General features: G+C 33.7%; 1 protein-coding gene across 1 annotated transcript in view; it reads right to left on the minus strand.

Annotated features, from left to right (window-relative positions):
- Positions 1-21321, minus strand: part of LOC129226464 (dihydroxyacetone phosphate acyltransferase-like) — a 52408-nt gene that overhangs the window by 27260 nt on the left and 3827 nt on the right. Inside the window, exons 3-8 of the mRNA XM_054861072.1 lie at positions 20383-20559; positions 17355-17484; positions 9084-9287; positions 8845-8996; positions 7293-7420; positions 361-590 (exon numbers count right to left, since the gene is read on the minus strand). Of these exons, the coding sequence (XP_054717047.1) occupies positions 361-590; positions 7293-7420; positions 8845-8996; positions 9084-9287; positions 17355-17484; positions 20383-20559 (1021 nt within the window). The remainder of the gene's footprint in view (positions 1-360; positions 591-7292; positions 7421-8844; positions 8997-9083; positions 9288-17354; positions 17485-20382; positions 20560-21321) is intronic.

Genomic DNA, 21321 nt, shown 5'->3' on the forward strand with positions numbered 1-21321 from the left:
TATAATTTAGATTAAAACAGAAATTAAGTATGCTTATAACATTCAATTAATGAATACAGTCGAATCTCAATAGCTTGAGGCTTATAACTCGAATGTTCTTTCATCTCGAAGTTTTCATTGAGTTCCAAACTCGAGACAGTTGTAGAAGCTTCTCATAACTTGAACGTTTTAGCCGGTCCCTTGGGACTTCAAGTTATTGAGAGTTGACTGTACTTATAATTTTGGGAATGTAGCCCCACCAGTGTTTATTACTACATCAAGAAGTGATAAACAGTTATAGTACAGAAGTGATGGTACAGTTAAAATAGATTACAACTCAATTAGATTGATTCACTTAATTTCAGTGAAAGTAATACAAACCACTATATATTGTTGCTCCTGTTCTCCTCACTAATTCTTCTAGCCAATAAATCGAATCAACTAAAGAGTTAAAATGAAGACCTTTTGTTTTTGTGACTTCAGGTTGACTTATCACAAGACATACCAGAGGAAACGGAGATAAGAGAAGATTGCACTGATGCATTCTAATGACATGATTTGCTAAATCCCGGCACAGTACTTGCTCTTCTTTTGTACAAAGATGAAAATTTCTAAAAATAATTGTAAAATAAATGAAATCAAAAATGCATATCACTTTACAACCACAATAACTTATATTTATAACAGCATTAAAAAAAAGATTTGATTTTGTTTCAATATCTTAATATGTAAAAATCTTCTGTGCGGACGTTTGTCACCATAAGGCTTTAAAACGGCTGGAATGATTTTGATCAAATTTTTTGTGTGTAATTAAGTTGTGTCGAGAATGGTTTAGAAGCGAGATGGATTGAATTGGAAACGTTTTTGTTAATTAATCAATTAATTTAAACATTGGATGGTTAGAGAGTCGACTCCTGCTACAACGCGATCCGACTTACGCAAAATGGCTATAACGCAAATTTTTTCACCAGTAAAGAATTTTAGACATAACGGGAATTTCTCTCCCGCAACACGAAAATTTTTAGAAGGGAGTCGCAGTACGTAAATATCGGTTTTGTTATTGGCTACAAAATTTTTTTCTTCGTGAATGGACATTCTTCCCTTTAGCATCAGTGAGAGAGGAAGTTTCCACACTATACTAGTGTGATACATCGCTCAAATACAAATAATTACTCCTCATTTTACATTTTTTTTTCATTCCAAATGTGAAAGTTGTTGAAATATAATGACACCTAAGAGCACTGTTTCATCTTGTAAAGATAGAAAGAAAAAGAGAAAGTTTCTGACAATTAAAGAAAAGCTAAAGATTATGTGCTTGAACAAATTCCTTGAAGGTAACATGACGATTAGATATGAGTGAATCTTTTAAAAGTCAAGAAAAGGAAGTGTAAAAGGTCACCAAGTAGTATCTAAGCAAAATGCAAAAATTATTAAAATGGAAGCAGCTCTTGAATTGTGAATTTAAGAAACCAGGAAGAGGGGTGTTGCGTTGCCATAGATGGAAATGTTATGAAAGAACTCGTGAAGCAACTGTATTGTATTGTGTATTTAAAAATATAAGAATAACAGTTTGATCACGCAGCATAAATCATCATCTTCACTGTTTTATTTAAGTTACAAATATCATTACTGGATCCACTGTACAGTAACACTATAGCACATTTGTTCTTCTTACTACATACTGTACGTACCATATTGGTTTATTTTATGTCTTTCTTTCCCATTGATCGTTGATTTTGTGTATCGCAGCAGTATTTCATCTTAAATAAAAGTTTTTAAAATTTAATAAAAATAAAAATTCAGTTTTTATGTAAGAAACAGTACTGCATAGTTAAGAAATGGCTTTTAACGATTTGAGGTGGTGTTTACAAGTGTCTAAAATAATTGGGTGAGTTTATAAAAGTTTTTACACATACCCTTTTCCACAACACGAAATTTCGACTAACACAAGAAGTCTTGGAAGGCATCCTTTGCGTAAGTCGGGACTCGATGGTAACCATAGGCGGATTTAGGACTGAGTTCCTTGGGGGGGGGGGGGGGGGGGGGGGGGGGGGGGCAGGATTTTTTTTTTGATCAACATTTTTATTGCCCCCCACCGCCCCCCCCCATGTTTTTGTCTGTTTCCTGTGATACATAAATCCATGCTTTACTTCTTTGTGTGTCGTTTTCATTAATGTGCATTTTCATGCTGTCCTTTTTGAATTGACCTTAAGAGAGGGAGCTGGTATCGAGAGTGACGCAGAGCTCCCTTTTAAGTGGGAAATAGAATATCTCCAATTTTAGGGGGAGGGGGGTTTCGCTCTCGAAGGAAATTTTGTAAAATGGATATAAAATTCTGCATTTTGAAGCCTTATAAAGGTTAATTGGATAGACATAGAAATTAATAACTAGATTATACAGTTGTACAGTATTGTTAAAAACTTTGTAAGAAACAGCCATTTTACGTCTGAAAGAAAAAGTAAATTTTAGATTTCTCGTTACAACAACCTTTTTTTAATTATAAGTAGTGCAGGAAAGGAATAGAGGTAGTGTATAATTTTTTTTCCTGGCTAAACAGATTAACTACATGGTGTAGAAGTAATTGGAGCCCACTTTGCTTAGGATTTTCAAAGACTTATCTAATTATTTTCAAGGACTCTAGAATAAATAAAATTATTTAACACACTTCATTTGTACTTTCCAGTCTGATATTTTAGTACTTGATTGTAAATTTTTACAGTCCTGTTCTAACTTTGTAAGGAATAGCTATTTTAAATTTAAAAGAAAAAAGAAACCATAGATTTCTCATGACAACAACTTTTCTTCAGTTGCAAGTGGGGGCAGAAAACGAAAAGAAATAGAAGTAGTGTGTATTTTTTCCCGTGCAGATAGACAATATGCAGAAGTAAGATAAAAGCAATCAATACAAAAAAATTTCCAAAATACTGCATTCGGGATTGAATAAATAGCAAAATATGAAACATGTGCGTCACAAAAATTTATTTCAAATAATATGTTACAAACGTGAGAACCATGCTTTTTACATTTTTAATACAGGATGTGACAAGGAGCTGAATTTAACATATTTTGTCATTCCTCCCCCTCTACCATTTGTTAGAAAATTTAAAATTTAAGGTTTGTAGCCACACGTTTCCAATATTCAAGGTTTTCAAGCACTTAAAAATGAAATTAGTTTTCTTCAAGCAATTTCCATTTTTTAAGGAACGAATCATGAATTTTTTTTGGGAGTTAGGGACCCACTTCAAAGAAAGGGCCCTAAGCAATAGTTTCTTTATCTTATAGGCAAATTCAGACCTGTTTGTAATTCACTCTTACCTGCACATTTTTGCTTGATTTTTTGTAATTTTTACGAAAATTCGTCAGTTTTTACGGTTAAAGGATTTTTACGATTTTACAAATCTTTGTTAGGTTTTTATAGACTTTTATAAAATTTCACTAAATTTTTCCAAAACTTTTGGTGACTCAATTATTTAGTTTTCAATAATGACAAGGACTGACTCACTTAGACTAAGATGATTATGACTTACCTTACTTTTTAAACAGTATTTATACAGTAAGTAAAATTGTACGCTCCCTCTAAGTAAAAAGATTCATTTAATCAGAACACTTACATAACTGAAATTTATTCAGTTTGCGACAGTATTTATTTTCTCTCTCTCTCTCTCTCTCTCTTTAAAAAGAGAGAGAGAGAGAAGGAAAAAAACTATGTTTTTTAGAATTTCTCAAAAGGCCAATTAATCTACTAAGAACATAAACATTATGCACAAATAATACTTTAAATGTGGACACAAATCATAACGAGTAGATCGTTCTGTTAGAGCGAATGGAGGGGGGGAGTTTCCCCCCCTTTGCTTTAGGTTCTAATTTGTTAAAATAATCGTCAATTATTATAAGTGTTGCAGCTTAATGTATAGCTCGTTTAGCCTATATTTTCATTCATATACTTGCCCAAATGGTTTTCAGTCCAAAATAGTGAATTTAGACACATTCTCAGCACCCCAGTGACAGCTCTACTGGGCTGTACTATTTGTATTTAATGTTCGTTTTTTTCCCCTTTTCTTTTCTCCCATCAGAAAACGACATTCACTTTTCTCTTCATTTCCATTGAACTATTCAAAAAAGAAAAAGTCATGATTTTTTTGTTTTAAGATTTAGGAAGATGTGTTGTTACTACATAAAGTCGTCCCAAAACTGGGGAGCACTGCCCCCTATGCCCCCCCCCTATAAATCCACCCATGCCATTCTGAACTATTGAAAAAAGAAAAAATAATAACTTTTTTTTAAAAATTTTTGGAAGATGTATTGTTACTACATAGTCTTCCCAAAACTGGGGGGGCATTGCCCCCCTCTGCCCCCCCATAAATCCGCCCATGATGGTAACTCCCAAATGACTAATATTTATTTTAACCTATTGTTGAGCAAGAACTAAAATAAATATTTAATCCATTGCCAAAGGACAATAAGAAAGCCAGCTCTGCTTTTTGTAATGAAACTTCCTACTGTGATATGTCAATTGATAATTAGATAAATACAGGGTGCGGAGAAAGTTCCCACAATTCTGTTTAAAACATTTTTTTAGCGTTAAAATCGTATGTTGGCGATTTATTGGGCACATATTGTTTATTGGCATTAAAAGTATTTGAGGTTTAATCATTTGTTCTTTGTTAGTTCATTGAGTTAGTGAGCTATGAATAGTAAAAATGTGCGTGTTACTCACGTTGGATTACAGAAGAAGGGAATGAAAACAACCGATATTATTCGAACGACTGGATTCAAGAGTAAAACAGTCTATGACGCTGTGAAACGCTACAAGGAGACTGGAGGGACTGTTGACCGTCCACGGAGTGGTCGTCCAACCACTGCAACGACTCCAGCGAATGTGCAGAAGATCCACTGTCGCATCCGTTGCAATCCAGAGCGCTCAATGCGAAAGATGGCCAAAGGACTGGAGATCAGCGAAAAAAGCGTTTGAACCATTGTGAAAAACAAGTTGGGGCTTCGTTCTTACAAGATCAATCGCCTCCACTTCCTCAATGACACAATGAAGTAGAAAAGATTGATAAAAGCTCGACGGATGCTTTGCTTGACCGTTGGTGCTCGCCTTTCGAAGGTTCTCTTTACCGATGAGAAGATCTTCACGATCGATCCCACACATAACCGTCAAAATCATCGCCAATTGCTTAAGAAAGGTCAGAAGACCGCTGCTGCAAAAATCATCGGACACAGTCACTTTCCTGGCTCCGTAATGGTCTGGGCTGGCATTTGTGTCACTGGGAAGACGCCGCTTGTTTTCAATGATAGAAACGTCAAAATTAATGCTGAGAGCTATCAGCAGCGGGTTCTATGCAATGTACTGAAACCATGGGCAACAGAACACTTTGGCCAAGATGGATTCACACTCCAACAAGACTGGGCTCCTGCGCATTTGGCCCGATCGACAATTGCCATCTGCGAAGATCTGTTTCCAGGTTTTTGGGGCACGGATGTTTGGCCCCCTAACTCACCGGACCTCAATCCGATAGATTATTCGGTGAGGTCAATCAAAGGAAAAAATCTCGGGAAAGCGATACCCCACGGTCGACATGCTCAAAACGGCTCTGAGGCGAGCCTGGAATGAGATAACGGTGAATGTATGCACGAGCATTGTCGGCAATTTCAGACTGCGACTCCGTAAATGTATTGAAGCCCAAGGAGCCAATTTTGAACAATTGTTATAATTTTTTTTAAATGTTATTAGTATTGTTTCAATAAAGAGTTTTTATTGCTTTGTTGAATTATGTTAGTTACAGCCTGTTGAAATATCTAATAAAATTGTGGGAACTTTCTCCTCACCCTGTAAGAGAAACGTAGAGAGAGAGAGAATGAAGCCTTCATTTCCTGAAAGCAACAATTTTAGGTCCGTGATACATTTTAAAGTAAAGTACTGGAAGGTTCACACAAAACGCGTGTTCTGTTGTCATAGTTGAAGCATGTGACCGGATCGAAGCTTTAGATTTTCTTACCAAATGATCAGAAAATTCCATACTTAGCAACATTTGTTTCTCGGCTCAAATCCATCTGAGTTTTGGCACCAATGTCAAGAATACTTTAAGGATTATCAAGCTAATCAGTACATTATTATCTTTATCTTAGGAGGATCTTTATCTTTGGTAGAAATAACAAATTAGGCAATATATGAAGTTTAAAAGTTTTCGTTCAAAAGATCGCACCGCTAGTCAGTCGGAGTTATCTTTGCTCACTGCTTGGCTGCATTACAGTAACGTGGTGGCTTTGCGACTTTGGCTATAAACAATAGAGCTGGGTGATCATTTGTTCATATTTTAAAACTATTGTTGATCTAGTTTATTGTATTTTTTGTTTGTTTGGCGAAATATTTTAAAATTGTAAAGAATTGTTTTTCGTTTTTAAAGAGTGTTTAGTCATTTTAGTTGAAGAATGTGTTTATTTTAGATCGGGAGGTGGACTTTGCTATTCAGAGAACTGTTTTCACCTTTATCATTTTTTTAAACAATGTCCCTTCGATTGTTTTATTCTTTTTCATATGGTGGATGTTGCAACGGGATTTCCTGTTTGTTTTAGATGGTTAGTTATTTTTTTACACTTAATATCTGAGGACGCTTTTTATCCTTTGAGTATAGCTGAAGCCATCAAGTACGGGAAAAAACATGGTTAATAAACAACTGCTCAGTGGGCATTAGATAAATCTAGTTGTAATAAATATACGCATTCTGATGCCAAGCAGCTTAAAACACTTTTGAGCAATCACGATTGCTAATTGTCTCACTTGACTGTTTTCGTGTCCGATGATTTTATTTCCCCCCCCCCCCCGCCGTCCCCTGCAGCACCACCGTCCACCGGCCCCTCCCAATGCTGCTCCTCTAGTGAAATGTCTTCAGGTTGCGTCCATCCTACACACTCAAGTATACATACACCTACACACACAGAAAGACATACACACACATGCATACATAGACACCTACACATACACATGCACACACACAACTACCCACACACTAATGCCTGCACACAGACACAAACATACACATACCCCCCACACACAGAAACACACAGCGTACATACACACACTCGTGATTCAGAAAAACATAATTTGAATTCAAGATGTAAAAATTCAAATTAATTAATTTTTCTTTTTACTTATTTTTTCAACAAAAGGGTTCAAACACTTGATAGTTTATTGATATTTTTTAACTTTTCAATTTACAAAGTTTGAACAGAACAACGTATGTCGGGTCCTCTAGTAATATAATTAAAATTCAATAAAAACATGATTCAATAAACAAGCATGATTTTACCTTGGATGAAGATTGTGAACACTTCTGTCATAGTTCCTAAAGTAATCCTTGAGAGAGATTTGTTCACCAAAACGTACATAGACATTCCCAAAAAAATCAGACATTACTTTACGTGCTTTAATCAACCCCTGAAAATATTTCATAACAATGACAAAAATCATTATATAACAAGTGATGAATACATACATACAATCAAACAATTGTCTAAAATGGAAAGAAATTCAAGCATTCTTTAATAATATATATTCATAACATTTTAAAGTTATTTTTCTCCATAAACACGAATAATGAGTTTGTCAAGCTATCCAGCACAAAATATTCTCCGCAATTATTTATGCAATTTTAATTTAGTACTTGATTTCACTTTTCATGAAGCTAAATGAACTTGCATAATGAGAATTCATTTTGGGTTTCCTCCTGCTTTTAAACGACTAACTCCATTTTTTCCAGTCACTTCACATTACCAGCTAAAATGACTTCGAGTCAATAGCAGACACACCTAACATGCGACAATGATTGAAGAGGAGAAACTCATTAGCAAAAAGTGCTCTCTTGATAAAGGCAACAAATGTACTACGTTATTTAACATTATTAAAAGCTGTGGTATGTATGTATGTATCTATAATTATCTATCTATTTATGTCATTGATGCTCCCGATAAATGACAGAAAACTGAGCATCGAAACAAGTATTGTTAGGTTCGTAATTTTCCAGGCTACATGTTTGGCTAGGTAGGATAGTTGAACGACTTTATTTAGTGAGGATATTAATTTAAAATGTTGCTTTCCTGCCAAGGTTCTTTATCTAAAGCTAGTGGCAAGTGACCAAAGCGGAAGTAACTCGCAGACAGGAAAAACGAAGCAATGCACAAAGTTTTTCGATGCACAAAGGAAAATTATGTTTCAAATAGCTTAAAGCTCGTTTTTTGACACCATGATTTTTTCTCCTTTTCTTTTCAAGAAATACAATTTACGTCCCAAAAACGTCAATTACAGTTTTTACAAGCTTAAGCTGTCACAGGGGTCAAGTACAGGGTGAAGCCCCAAAAGTACCCCTGCGGTACTTCCAAAAAATGGGGTGCTGCACAAACCTGCTGCAGGCGGGTAGAGCTGTGCAGCCCCTGCACAGAAAATCCGAAGTGAACACCAACCCGCGACAGTCGCGGAGGCAAACGGAACGCTGAAGTGTTATAAAAAAATCAAGTAACCTTTGATTCAGAAAACATCAAGATAGACATCATGCCAAATGTGCTAATCACTATTCCACAACATCTGTCATCTTTTCTTTTGTTCACACTCTGCAAAGTTCAAAATGTTGATAGCAAGTTGAAATAAGCATTCTTCATTGAATGTACCACAAGGGAAAAAATAATCATCGAGTATTTAAAAAATTTTAAAATAAAATTAAGATTCAGTATATGAATACATATGGGCCTTCTGTTCAGTTCTTGTTGGAGTATTTGAAATTTCATTTCCACTTCTTAACAGCTAAATGAAATATTTCAGAATTATATTTACAAAAATAATTCTTCGGAAAAATAAAGCAAACTTACTCGTGTCGATTCTTTAGGTTTTGGGACACCCAGTAATTCATAAGCATAGAGGGTTTCTTCTAAAGTCCTGTCATAACTGATACTTATAGGTACAACAATGATGTCTGGTACTTTTGAAGCAAAGAAAAGTTCAATAATTGACTGCAGCATGCCTAATAAACAGATATGGGTATCCCAAATGATATTAATTACACAAAAAACAAAAATAAATTTTTTTTAAGAATATTATAACATAATACCTAGTTTTGGTACAAGAGATTTCGCTGTTCTACTTCGAGTGCCTTCAATAAAAAACTCCATTGGATATTCGCAACCTTCAATGTGTGTCTGAACATACTCGGTGAATATTTCTTTGTACAACTTATCTCCAACAAATGAGCGTCTAATGAAAAATGCTCCAGCTCCTCGAAGTAAAAAGTTCAGATATTTTAGTCCCAAAAAATCTGTAAAGCACACTTATATGAGTTGCTTAAAATCTTATAAACTAACTGAGTGATTGGGTAATTTTCTAATTTTCTAGAATTATAAAATCTAGCTGCACTTATGAACACAGCCAGATTTTGAATACAACTTACATAAGGAAAATGCATGCAGTTGAATCTCGGTTTACGAACACACCAATTTTACAAACTTCAGTATCAATTTCTCAAAAAGATATTCCACGATAAATGTTTGAAAATCTGTTGTCTGGTCACAAACATTTCTGTGTGACTTGATATTTGCAGTCTTTGAATTTTCAGTAAAATTGCCAACTACAGTCGACTCTTCACAACTCTAAGTACCAAGGGACCAACTAAAACGTTTGAGTAATTGGTAGTTCAAGTTATGAGAAGTTTTCACAATAGTCTCAAGAGTTTGGGACCCTATCGAAACTTTGACATAAAGGAATATTTGAGTTAATGAACTTCAAGTTACCGAGATTCGACTGCATCAATAAAGTTTTTAAATATATAAGATTTTTGATCATTTAGTTTTTACAGTTCTTGATAAGAAAAGGTTTAAAGTGAGTAGGAGGAAAAAAATCTATATGACAGTCAATAAAAATATAATTTAATTAGCTGCCAGGGCAGACCTCGTTCTGTCACATAAGTTTTTTCTAGGATTCAAAAAATCTTTTGGACAATTTACAGCTTCGTCAGAATTGCAAACTTGATTTGTATGATACCAAGTCGCCGGGTTATTTCTCAAAGTTTATAAGTTGTCAACTTCCACATTTTTGCTGATAAATATGGCTCTATCTGCCTGCCACACATAATGCACATGTATTGTGAGTGTACATCGCGGTCAATGAGAACATTTTATCGAATCAACAATGGTGATGAAATTAGTGAGCAATTTTATGCATTCAAAATTTTCATTCGTCAATATCTGACAATGGGTCCAAGAATTTGTCAGCAAATGGATCTTGTAGCATTTAGACGTACATGTTTTAGATGGATCTTTTCAACATTACGATACAGTTAGTGATGTAAAATGCCTGGGTATTTATTTTTAGAGAATCCCCAGGGTATATACCTGGGTAAATACCAGGGTATATACCTGGGTAAATACCCAAAATGGGTATTTACCCGGGTATTTATTTCAGAAATTTATATTCGACTAAAATACTTTTCTGTCTATTCCACTATGTATATATATAACCAACCATATACAAAACAATAAATTTTTGCCCAAAAATTGTACTTTTATCACATATTTAAAGAATTATTGTGTGAAACAACTTAGCAATCTAATATGATATTCACATTAATTGTGTCGGATATGCCTAATAAATGCCACCATTTTCTTTTTTTGTTTTTCACTTTTCAAAACAAAATTTAAAGTTTTACCAGTACAAATACAAAGTGAGTGACAAACTAACGCCTCCTAAATACTAAATGTCTATCGCGTTCTCCCTTTTAACATAGAGCAAACTCATCCCAGTAAGCATATTTTCGGTCTTCTGGCTACTGCCAACTATCGAAGTTCGAAAGAATTAGAAATTAAAAGTGGAGAAAACAATTGGTTAACTTCTAAATGTAAATTTTAAAATCAACCAATTAACGATTTGATTAGAATTGTGTGGATCCATCGTCATAGCAACACCATCCATGTATTGCCATCAGGTAGTAGCGTTGTTTGTGTACTGGCGGAGGATCACTTTTAAACAAATGTGATAGGCATTTAGTATTTAGGAGGCTTTGGACAAACTGATTACAACTCAAAGCCAAAATTAACTGGTAGCATGATATTATGAAAAATCAAAGATGAAAAGTTGTGGTACGCCATCTATGTGACAAAATTAAACTTATATCCCTTTACTTTACCCCATAAAAATTAAATTATCGTGCCATCTTATTTAAGTTTTAGAATAGTTCATTCTAAAAATACTCACAAAAATAATTCAGGGAACATGAATTGTTTTGCTGATGATGTCAAAGTTATGAGGACTGTAGAAAATTAAGAACAAGCAAAACAGCTGCAAGAAGATCTATATCATATCACGGAGTGGACTGATAAATGGGGTATGGCTGTTAATGTTGGGAAATGTCAAGTGCTACATTTAGGGCATGGAAATAAGTGTACAAGTTATTATTTGCAAGGTTCAGTCATTAGTCAGGCAGACAAAGTTACTGATCTGGGGGTCTTAATAATTCATGATTTAAAGTTTAGCCAACAGTGCCGCATTGCTAGTAACAAGGCCAATAAGATGCTTGGGTTTATCAATAGATCTATTTCAAACAAATCTAAAGAAGTTCTTCTATTGGAAAGGGTTCAAAGGCGGGCTACAAGGCTAATAAATGGACTTTCTCACTTAGACTATGATTCCAGGCTTAGAAGGCTAAAAATGTAGAGTCTTGAGCAAAGAAGAGACCGAGGGGACATGATTCAGTTGTTTAAATTTATTAAATTGAAAGATGTTACGGGGCTGAAGTTTAGCACTGAAAACAGGACAAAGGGTCATTGTTTTAAGCTATTTAAATCTCAGGCTAACATGGATGTTAGGAAAAATTATTATTTTAGCAGGGTAGTGGAACCTTGGAACAGTTTACCAGAAGAGGTGGTAATGAGCAAGGGAGTAGCTAGTTTTAAGAGGGCCATTGATCTTCACTGGGGATTGTTAGTTGACTAGGACCAGTCTAGCTGGGCCCAGAGCCTGTTGCTGGTCGTCACTTTTGTATTTGTATTTATTTGTAAATTCTGACAGTTTTTTTTTTTTTGATAAGATTTCATTACGCCTTTAATTAAAGAAATTATAATATATAAATTTTTATATTTTTAAATTTTCATTTTACAGTTTATGTTTTAAAAAGAAAATCGTCACCTTTTGATACCACCTAAAGTTTTTTTCAGCAAATTGTGCAATTATTAAGAGATTTACCCTGTCTTTGGATAAATATCCCAAAAAATATTTACCTTCCCACCGGACATCACTAATTGCGTGTATTAAAAATAGTTCAAATAAATTTTCATCATGAAGTACCCGGGAGCAAATGCAAATAAGCAAGGCAACAGAAAACAATATATATATATATATATATATATATATATATATATATATATATATATATATATATTTTGCTTATTAATGTGAAAACTGTTTCTATATTTGCCACGTTATCACTTAAACAACAATAAAATAAATAAATAACATCATAGTCTTAATAACTTCTCAGTAAATTCTTCCAAGCAACCCTCATGCTTCCTTTTTTTTCTTTTGGAGATGACTAACATAGATTGTGATTTTGAAATCCTGAAGTTCATCATTAAATTGCTTATACTTGTCCAATTATGACATTGAAAAGAAAGATTCTTTGGTTCATGATATGTTTCTTTCATAATTTCATCAAGTCTTCCAATAAAAATATTATAAACTGTGTTATACCATATGTATGTATCAGTTTTACCAATTATTTCATATTTAGATTAAAAAAAAAAAAAAAAAAAAAATCAGACTCACTTTTTGCATTTTTTTGTAAAATACCAGTTTTTGGGTATTTACCCAGGACTTGGGTAAATACCCAAAAAATATTTACCTATCCACTGCGTATTTAGCCAATCCACATCACTAGATACAGTGGTGAGGATTTCAAGTAAACTTTAATCTCATCCGCGACTTTTGAATGTAGAATGACTAGTGATGTGGATCGGGTAAATACCCAGCGGGTAGGTAAATATTTTTTGGGTATTTACCCAAGGCCTTGGTAAATACCCCAAAACTGGGTATTTTACAAAAAAAAAAAATGCAAAAAGTGAATGGGATTTTAAAAAAAAAAATCTAAATATGAAATAATCGGTAAAACTGATACATACATATGTATTACACAGTTTATGATATTTTTTATTGAAAGACTTGATGAAATTATGAAAGAAACACACTGTGAACCAAAGAATCTTTCTTTTCAATGCCATAATTGGAGAAGTATAAGCAATTCAATGATGAACTTCAGGATTTCAAAGTCACAATCTAGGTTAGTCATATCCAAAATGAAAAAAAAAACATGAGGGATGTTTGGAAGAATAAACTGAGAAGTTATTAAGACTATGATGTTATTTATTTAATTGCTGTTTAAGTGATAATGTGGCAATTATAAAACAGTTTTCACATTAATAAGCAAAAAAAAAAAAAAAAAAAAAAAAATTCCAGTGTGAATCACTTTTTCTGTTGCATACAATTGAAATTGTAAAAACGATAAAACAAAGCTGTGTATTACAAGCAATGTTCGTCAAAATTCAAAACCAAGAGGTGGTGAAATCTGCTACTTTTTAAAAACTTCCAGTGAAAATCTAGATGGGGCAGTTATTTATACTGTTTCCAAAGCTTAAAAGCTAACAAGTTTGTACTTCAAACTCTAGCAGTCAGTGAATCACAGTTGTCCAGTGAATTTAAGAAAAGGCTCCTAGATGAAGTTTTTTGGCTTCATGTTGATAAAATGGTTCATATTTTAGAACCAATGGTGAAGTTGATTTTATCTCTTGAGTTAAATGATCTGCAAATACATTTGGTCTATAGGCAATTCAACAAATTACAGATTACATTACTGGAACAGCTTCCCATGTCCCTTTTTCAAAAAAATGAAGAAAGAGAAATTTTGAATAAGTTTAAAGAAAGGAAAGAATTTGGCATTGGTCCAATTCATCTTGCTGCAGATATTTTGGATCCAACGATGCAAGGCGGGGATCTGAAACCACCTGATCTGCCCAATGGTTTAACGTTTATCTATCAAGTTGTGAAGCATATGAAATTAGATAGTGTTCAACTGAAGACTGAACTTGTTCATTATAGGAAAAAGACTGGGATATGGGGAAAGAAAATATTGTGGGAAGGATTAGACAGTATGAATATTTTGTTATGGTGGAGAAATTTACGTGGAACCAGTGTAATAGTAGAAGTGGCTTTGTGAATTTTAAGTGCTCCTGCCATGCAGGGATATATTACTGGGTTGTAAAGACTAGAACCTTAAAAAAATTGATGTTTGCTTCTTTTTTTTGTAACCAGTTAAGCTTTTTACTTTTTGTAGAATGGCTTTTTATATCTGAAATTTGGCTATCAACATTGATTAGGCATATCCAACACATTTAATGTGAATATCATATTAGATTGCTAAGTTGTTTCACACAATAATTCTTTAAATATGTGATAAAGGTTCTTTAAATATGTGATTGGTTATATATATACATAGTGGAATAGACAGAAAAGTATTTTAGTCGAATATAAATTTCTGAAATAAATACCCAGGTAAATACCCATTGCATACCCCATGCATGACAGCAAAGAATCAAAGAGCGGAACTGAAAACCATTGCAAAAGCCTTGCTTCAATTAGTTTCAAACATTTTATTTGTTACAAATAGGAAAAGGCAATAAATAAAATTTCATATCATAGATTTTCTAAAGTGCCATCTAGTGAGGCCATGTTCCGATATTTTGCAGCAGCATTGCGAAAAAAATACTAAAAAGGGACTTCCTAATTACCTAGCGATATGAAATATACTTAGTCCTATTCTCAATTATAAAATTTTTTGGTTTTCAGTTTAGAAATCTTTCCTTGCTAGAGTCACCAATCGCCCTGCATCAAAAAAAGAAAAGATTGATAAAAGTTGCGATTCAGGACTTCAATTTCAAAAAAATTTCAGGAGAGCTCTCCCATCTCCCACCGTTCCCCAGCATCATTAGTAGCATCGTCAAAAATTTCATATCAAAAACTAATTTTTTTTGGGGGGGGGGAGAGTTCCGGAACTCATCCCGTTCTCTAACATTATCAAAGATAAATTACAATTAGGTGTGTAGAACTTCAGTTACGAAAACTTCCTGGGGCGAGTTCCTAATGCCGCCATTACTTCCCCCTAAAAAGCTTTAGATGGTCTAAAATAGTATTTCTAATGCTTCATTTTGAAAAAACATTTCAAGGAGCACCTCCAAACCCCCTCTTTTAAACAACATCAAATGAAAACAAAGAAAGAAAAATATCTCTCATTTTGTCAAACAAGGGGGGGGGGGGAGCACAAAACCTTCAACTGTCACTGGATGCAACTATGCCCCTGGTAATGGCTGGGGGAGGGGATACGATTTCGTTAAAGTTCGGATAGGTGAGGTGGGGCATAATCTCCAAGTTTGGCCTAGGGCGCAAATAGATGTTAATTCGGCCCTGAAGACAGACTATGATTAAGTGTGGGAAAAGCCAAATTTTCAATTCGCGAACTTTAAATACAGTAAAACCCCTCCTAACGGACACCCCTCTTATGCGGACAATTTTTAAATCCCCGGTTTCAATGCAAATAACATTATTAAACCCGTCCTGTGGACACCTTTCTTTTGGGGACAAAAAAATGTGTCCCGTTAGTGTCTGTATTAGAGGGATTTTACCGTACATATACACAGAAATTAAAAGCTTGTTTTTTTTCTTTTTTAATGTAATAAAGCAGCAAAAAGTAAAAAATGCAAAATTATATTGATACTAATTTAACAATTATCAAAAATCTTAAACACAGAAACAAACTCTTTACAAAATCCAATAGCAAAAACGAAATTTTTATGTAGTCCAGTAAAAAGAAAAATCGTACAATTCTGATTGAAAGCAGGTGACTTACATATCATTTTTCGCCTTTGAAAAATAGTTTCCTCTTCGATTTTTTTTAAAGGCAAAGTAGTCTAGATTTTCTCTAAAATTAGGGTTTGATTTTTCACACATTTCCCACATTTTTTCTAACTACAAAACGAAGGCTGAAACAGTTTAGGCCCAACGCCCTGGTTATTTCCAGAAAAGGGGGAGACGCCAATAATGAAGAAAAGTCCCTAGAAATCCTCTGACATTCTCAGAGCTCAAGAGAACAATTAATAGGATTGAGAAACTCGAAGAAGTTAATGCATGAATTATTTTTAGCTTATTGTTTGAAGCAGATGCTAAATAAAAGGGGAAAAAAGGTGTCAGTTTGGCTAGTTGTTACTTTAAAATTCAAAAGAGAGGGGAAAAAATTGCATCTTAGCACTTTTTATAAATTAACTTTTATAAAATACTTAATATTTTAAACAGCTTTTTCAAAATTGGAAGTTATTTAGATTTTTTGAGTTATTAGAACCAAAAGTTAGCATGAAATTAAAACTCTGACTCTGTTGAATTTAAAACTTTAAAAATTACTTTTGGACATAAACTTAGAAAAAACAAGAAAATTCTATTACTAATTTTTAATTAAAAAAAAGAACTTTACATGTCTGACCAAAATTAATACTACGTTTTGCTGAATACATATCACTGCCTCAAAGCAACAGTATGACATCTAATCTCCAGGAATGAGAGTAAGATATCTTACTGTTGCTCTGAGGCAACGATACGTAGAAACATATAATATTTTAAGACTATCTTGAACATATTGACACTTACATTGACATATAAAGTAGTTGCAGGAAAATTTGGTGTTTAAAGACTAATAATGGTATGGAAACAACACTAATAATGCTTTCAAGGTTCTAATTTTCTGATATCTATTTTTTAACTTATAAAAAGGAATAAAATTTTTTAATTAATGTTGAATAATTGTGATTGAATACATTTTTTCTCATTCTAAGCAATGCTTTTGCACAACATCAATACTTACTGTCCACTCTCAACTCTCAAGTATTCTGGCTGACAAAGCTCGGAAAACTTCAAACACGCCTCAAATTAATTTTATTTTATATCTAAAATTTAGAATCAAGATTCTTAACCTTATGGGGTACCAAAGAATGCAGAACATTTTTGTTTTTGTTTTGGGAACTGTGCAGCCTTGACTTTAACAATTACTTTCCTTGCCTTTCAAGGTTTGTGTGAACAATTACAGAACATTGTTTCATCAAAAAATAATAAATTATGATTTTCTGATTATAGTAAACACACAAATATAGTAGTGTAGTAAAAATCAGAAGTTATTCCAATTAGTTTTCTATCCTCCATTTGCATGTAGCAATACATTTTTTCATAAATAAATGAAACTTGTTTCAGATGAAAAATTAGGGAGTCATAGATATTACACTAAAAATGAAGCAAATCATACCTAAACCAGCAGCAATCACAGGAACTGGTAAGTTGAAATAAAAGCAAACATATGACACAAGCAAGAAATCAGAATAACTACGATGAGTAGGTAGAAATAAAACTGGATACTGAGACGAGACACTCCCAATCTAGAAATATCAGAAAAACAAGACAACACGATAGAACTTATTTTTCAATAACATCCTAGAGAAATAAATCATAAATATTTACAGGTTAAATTTGCAACAGTTATGTGCATAAGACATTTATTGTTAATTGCTAATTTTACGTTTTTGAAAGAGATTTCTTGTTGGCGCAGAGAAGTATCTGGGTGATTCCACGGACTAGCCAAAACTTTGTACTGCATGTGCATGGTAAGGTCAAGATTCAGGAAATTTGTAAGTGGCCAGTGGCCACTAGACCCAAAAAACTTGGTGGCCACCACTATCACTGAGTGTTGAAGAACAAAATGGGAGAGGAGTTTTTAATTCTTTCATGAAAAAACAAATAAATAGAACTTTACAGAATTACATTTTAAAATCTATTAACATGCATTTTGTTTCAAAACTAAATAGAAAATAAATCCAGGCCTGGATCTGCATACCCAAAGACCCCACAGTGCGGGAGGGCCCACGTCCTTAAGGGGGCCAGTGGCTCACAAAACAAGCACTAAGACTTACTAACATTACAAATATATGCTGCTGGCCTCTGGGGAGAGGCTCTACAGATTTTGTTGCAAGGGGGCCCAAAGTTTATTGATCCAGGCCTGAATAAATCAATTAAAAGTTGGCAGTAAACTGATTTTTAGCCGAAATTTACAAAAATACAATTTTCTTTATCACTTTTCCAGAAAGTAACTAATTTTTAATTTTGAAAAAAAAAAAAAAAAAAAAAAAAAAAAAAAAAAAACTTTTCTGGCCTTTTTTACATTATTTTCAGTACCTTGCACTGAGATAGACATCCAATTCTGTTTTTGGAAACTTAGCCAATTAATTAGTCTTGTCTGCTTTCATTTTGCAAATGACCAAACATGGCAACTACGCGAAACATTTGAGATATGAAATGAAAGTAATTTTAATAATTAAAAACCCTAAAAAATCAATTCATCAGATGAAAGAGTCAGTTTATAGCACATTAGCATCCAAGCAATATGGATAAAATAATATTCTGAAGATAAAATTTGAAGGAAAAATTTTTGCACTTTTCAAGAAAATTATTAATTATCCAGGGGGAAAAAATACGGCACATTTTACGGAATGTTCAATAGCTTGCATTGTATTGCAATAGACATCCAATTTTATTTTTGGAAACTTACGCACTGCACTAAAAATAAATACCATAAAAATGATTCTGAAATGTAAAATCCTCATTAAACATCAATTTAATTGAACTGTTATAGCTTTTAGCACATTAGCATCCAATGCAATAAAGATAAGATTAAATTTTGAATACAAAATTTTTCATTTCTCTAGGAAATTGTTTTAAATCATAAAAAATAAATAAATGAATAAAAAAATGCTTTACAGCACATTTTGCGTTATTTTCAATAGTGTGCATTTGAATAAATATCAAATTCTGCTTTGTTTTTGCAAACTGAAGCACTTAAGTACTTTGCCCATTTCCGTCTTGTGAGTGACCAAATATGGCGTCTATGTTTCACACGTATTGCTGTTCTGGTCAAAAAACGATCTTCCTTGATGTGTTTATCCTTAGAGCGATTTATTTCCCACCCTCCCCCTCTTGAGTTTGTGCATAATTCCTGTTCATCCCAAGATTTTTTTTCTAGGAACAACAGGGACGGGGGGGGGGGGGGGGGGGGGGTGGGGGGGGGGGGGGGGGGGGGGGGGGGGGATGGCGACTTTTTAGGTTGCCATTTTTTCAAACTAGGTGGCCATGTGGCAAGTGGCGACCGTGAATCTTGACCTTTAGTGCATGGGCACCCATATAGGGGGGCAAGTGGGGGCTCAAGCCCCCCCCACTATAAATTAGAACTTCCTTGCTTTTAGTTTTTTTCTTTGCAAAAATGTAAAAACATTTTTTCTCCTGCCATTAATGAATAAGTTATTTAAACTGTCAAATTTAATAACTAATCTGTACTGAAATCGGTTTCCATACGTAAAATATCCTGATAAACCATGGGGAAAATATCTAAGCCCTGCCTTAAAATTTTGCATACGAGCGCCCATGTGCATGTGACAGCTTATATATTTCACTTAAAACATCAATTTTAAAAGGTAACAAACAAAAATTTTTTGCTTAAAAAATCACATACTTTTGTGATTTCTTAGGAAACAAATTGATATCAAAAGAAAAAGCTTTATTTGAAAATATTTCATTACTTTGTCAGTTGCATGAATAACCACTCTGTGTTTCCTTGCATTTTCTCATTACTAAATATGAAATATATTTAAATACAATGATACCTAAGTCTAAGTAAACTACTTCAATTTAAGTTAGTGAAAATGAGAAGAGAAAGTTTCTTGCAATTAAAGAAAAATTAAAGATCCTTGATGTGAAGAACACTGGTAATGATCTGATCAGCTGCTCAGCTCTATTCAAAGCTTCTATTTTCAAAAGTCATCTACTGGACAGTACTACTATATTGCTGCATTTTATTATTATTATATACAGCACATGCAGTCCACTAATCATAGTTTGTGCATCATAACAGTATCTAAAATCGAATAACGCTGTTTAAAAAAAAATATAGCAAAAATTCAGATATTTTTAGTTTGAGGGGTATTTACAAGAGCTAAAATAATTGTGTATGTTAAATAAAAATGTCGTATACAAATAGTATTTCACAACACGAGGGGTCTTGGAACATATCCCTTGCGTAAGTCGTGAATTGAATGTAGTCTGATTTGCATATCGCTGTGTAATAAACAGTTTTGTGAAAAATTTGATTTGGTCAGTAGGACTTTTATGGTGGATGTGTTCTGATTCAACTAGAATTTACAAAAAGCCTAAATTTACTCAAATTTTCTCAGCCCTGACAGCAAAAATATCAGAAACCATACATAATTACAACACAAAAATATACATACTTTTTCTACACCTTTCTTGTTCACTAATATTTTACCATAGACACTCTTCATGAATTTTGATAGCACATAACCAAAGAAACGTATTACTTTAAACTGGAAGTTATGAGACATCTCATCCAAAATTTCTTTAGCTTTCAACTTTGTTTCTTCTTCAGACCAATTATTTTCTTTGCTTATCTAAAAGAAATTTCATGATTTAAAAACGAAAAAAGGTTCATTTAGGGGTTATTCATTAATTACGTAAGGGTCCCGAGAGGAAGGGGGGAGTTAGAAAAACCTCTACACATCCTTACTGGGCGGGTGGGGTGGGGGGGGGGGGGGCTCAAACCCATTCTTATGTAATATTTTCCAAGTCAATATTTTACATCATAGAAATCGTGTGGTCAAGTGGTTTGACAGGGAGTATATTTCATTAGCGTCTGGGAGGTTAAAAAGTATTAAGTTGAGCTATTTTTTATTTGTTTTACAAAGAATGAATAGTGTAAAATATAATAAAAGAATCTGACTATGTATGCCATGTTTTATTTTATAACTAGTGGTACCTGCACGGCTTTGCTCATAGAAAATTAAAAGGTCATTTGGTTCGCCTGTATATTTACAAATAATGATAAATTTCTCACCAATTTGCTATGTTAAATAACTCGCCCATGTTACGGTTCCACGTTATGATAATTAGGTTATTTACTCGCCCACGTTATGAAAATTTGCCCAATGCAATGTTCTTAAAATTGGAATAGAAAAAGAACAAAATCGAATTTTTGAAAAATCGCTTCGAGGTGCACACCCCCATGCTACAAACGATTTGCCAAATTTTATGAAAATCGGCCAAGCGGTCTAGGGGCTATACGCGTGACAGAGATCCTGATAGAGAGAGATCCAGGCAGAGCGAATTTCAGCTTTATTATTAGGAAAGATAAGTATCACATCATACCCCAAAAA

This window comes from Uloborus diversus, chromosome 7, assembly GCF_026930045.1.
Source record: "Uloborus diversus isolate 005 chromosome 7, Udiv.v.3.1, whole genome shotgun sequence".
Lineage (NCBI taxonomy): Eukaryota > Metazoa > Arthropoda > Arachnida > Araneae > Uloboridae > Uloborus > Uloborus diversus.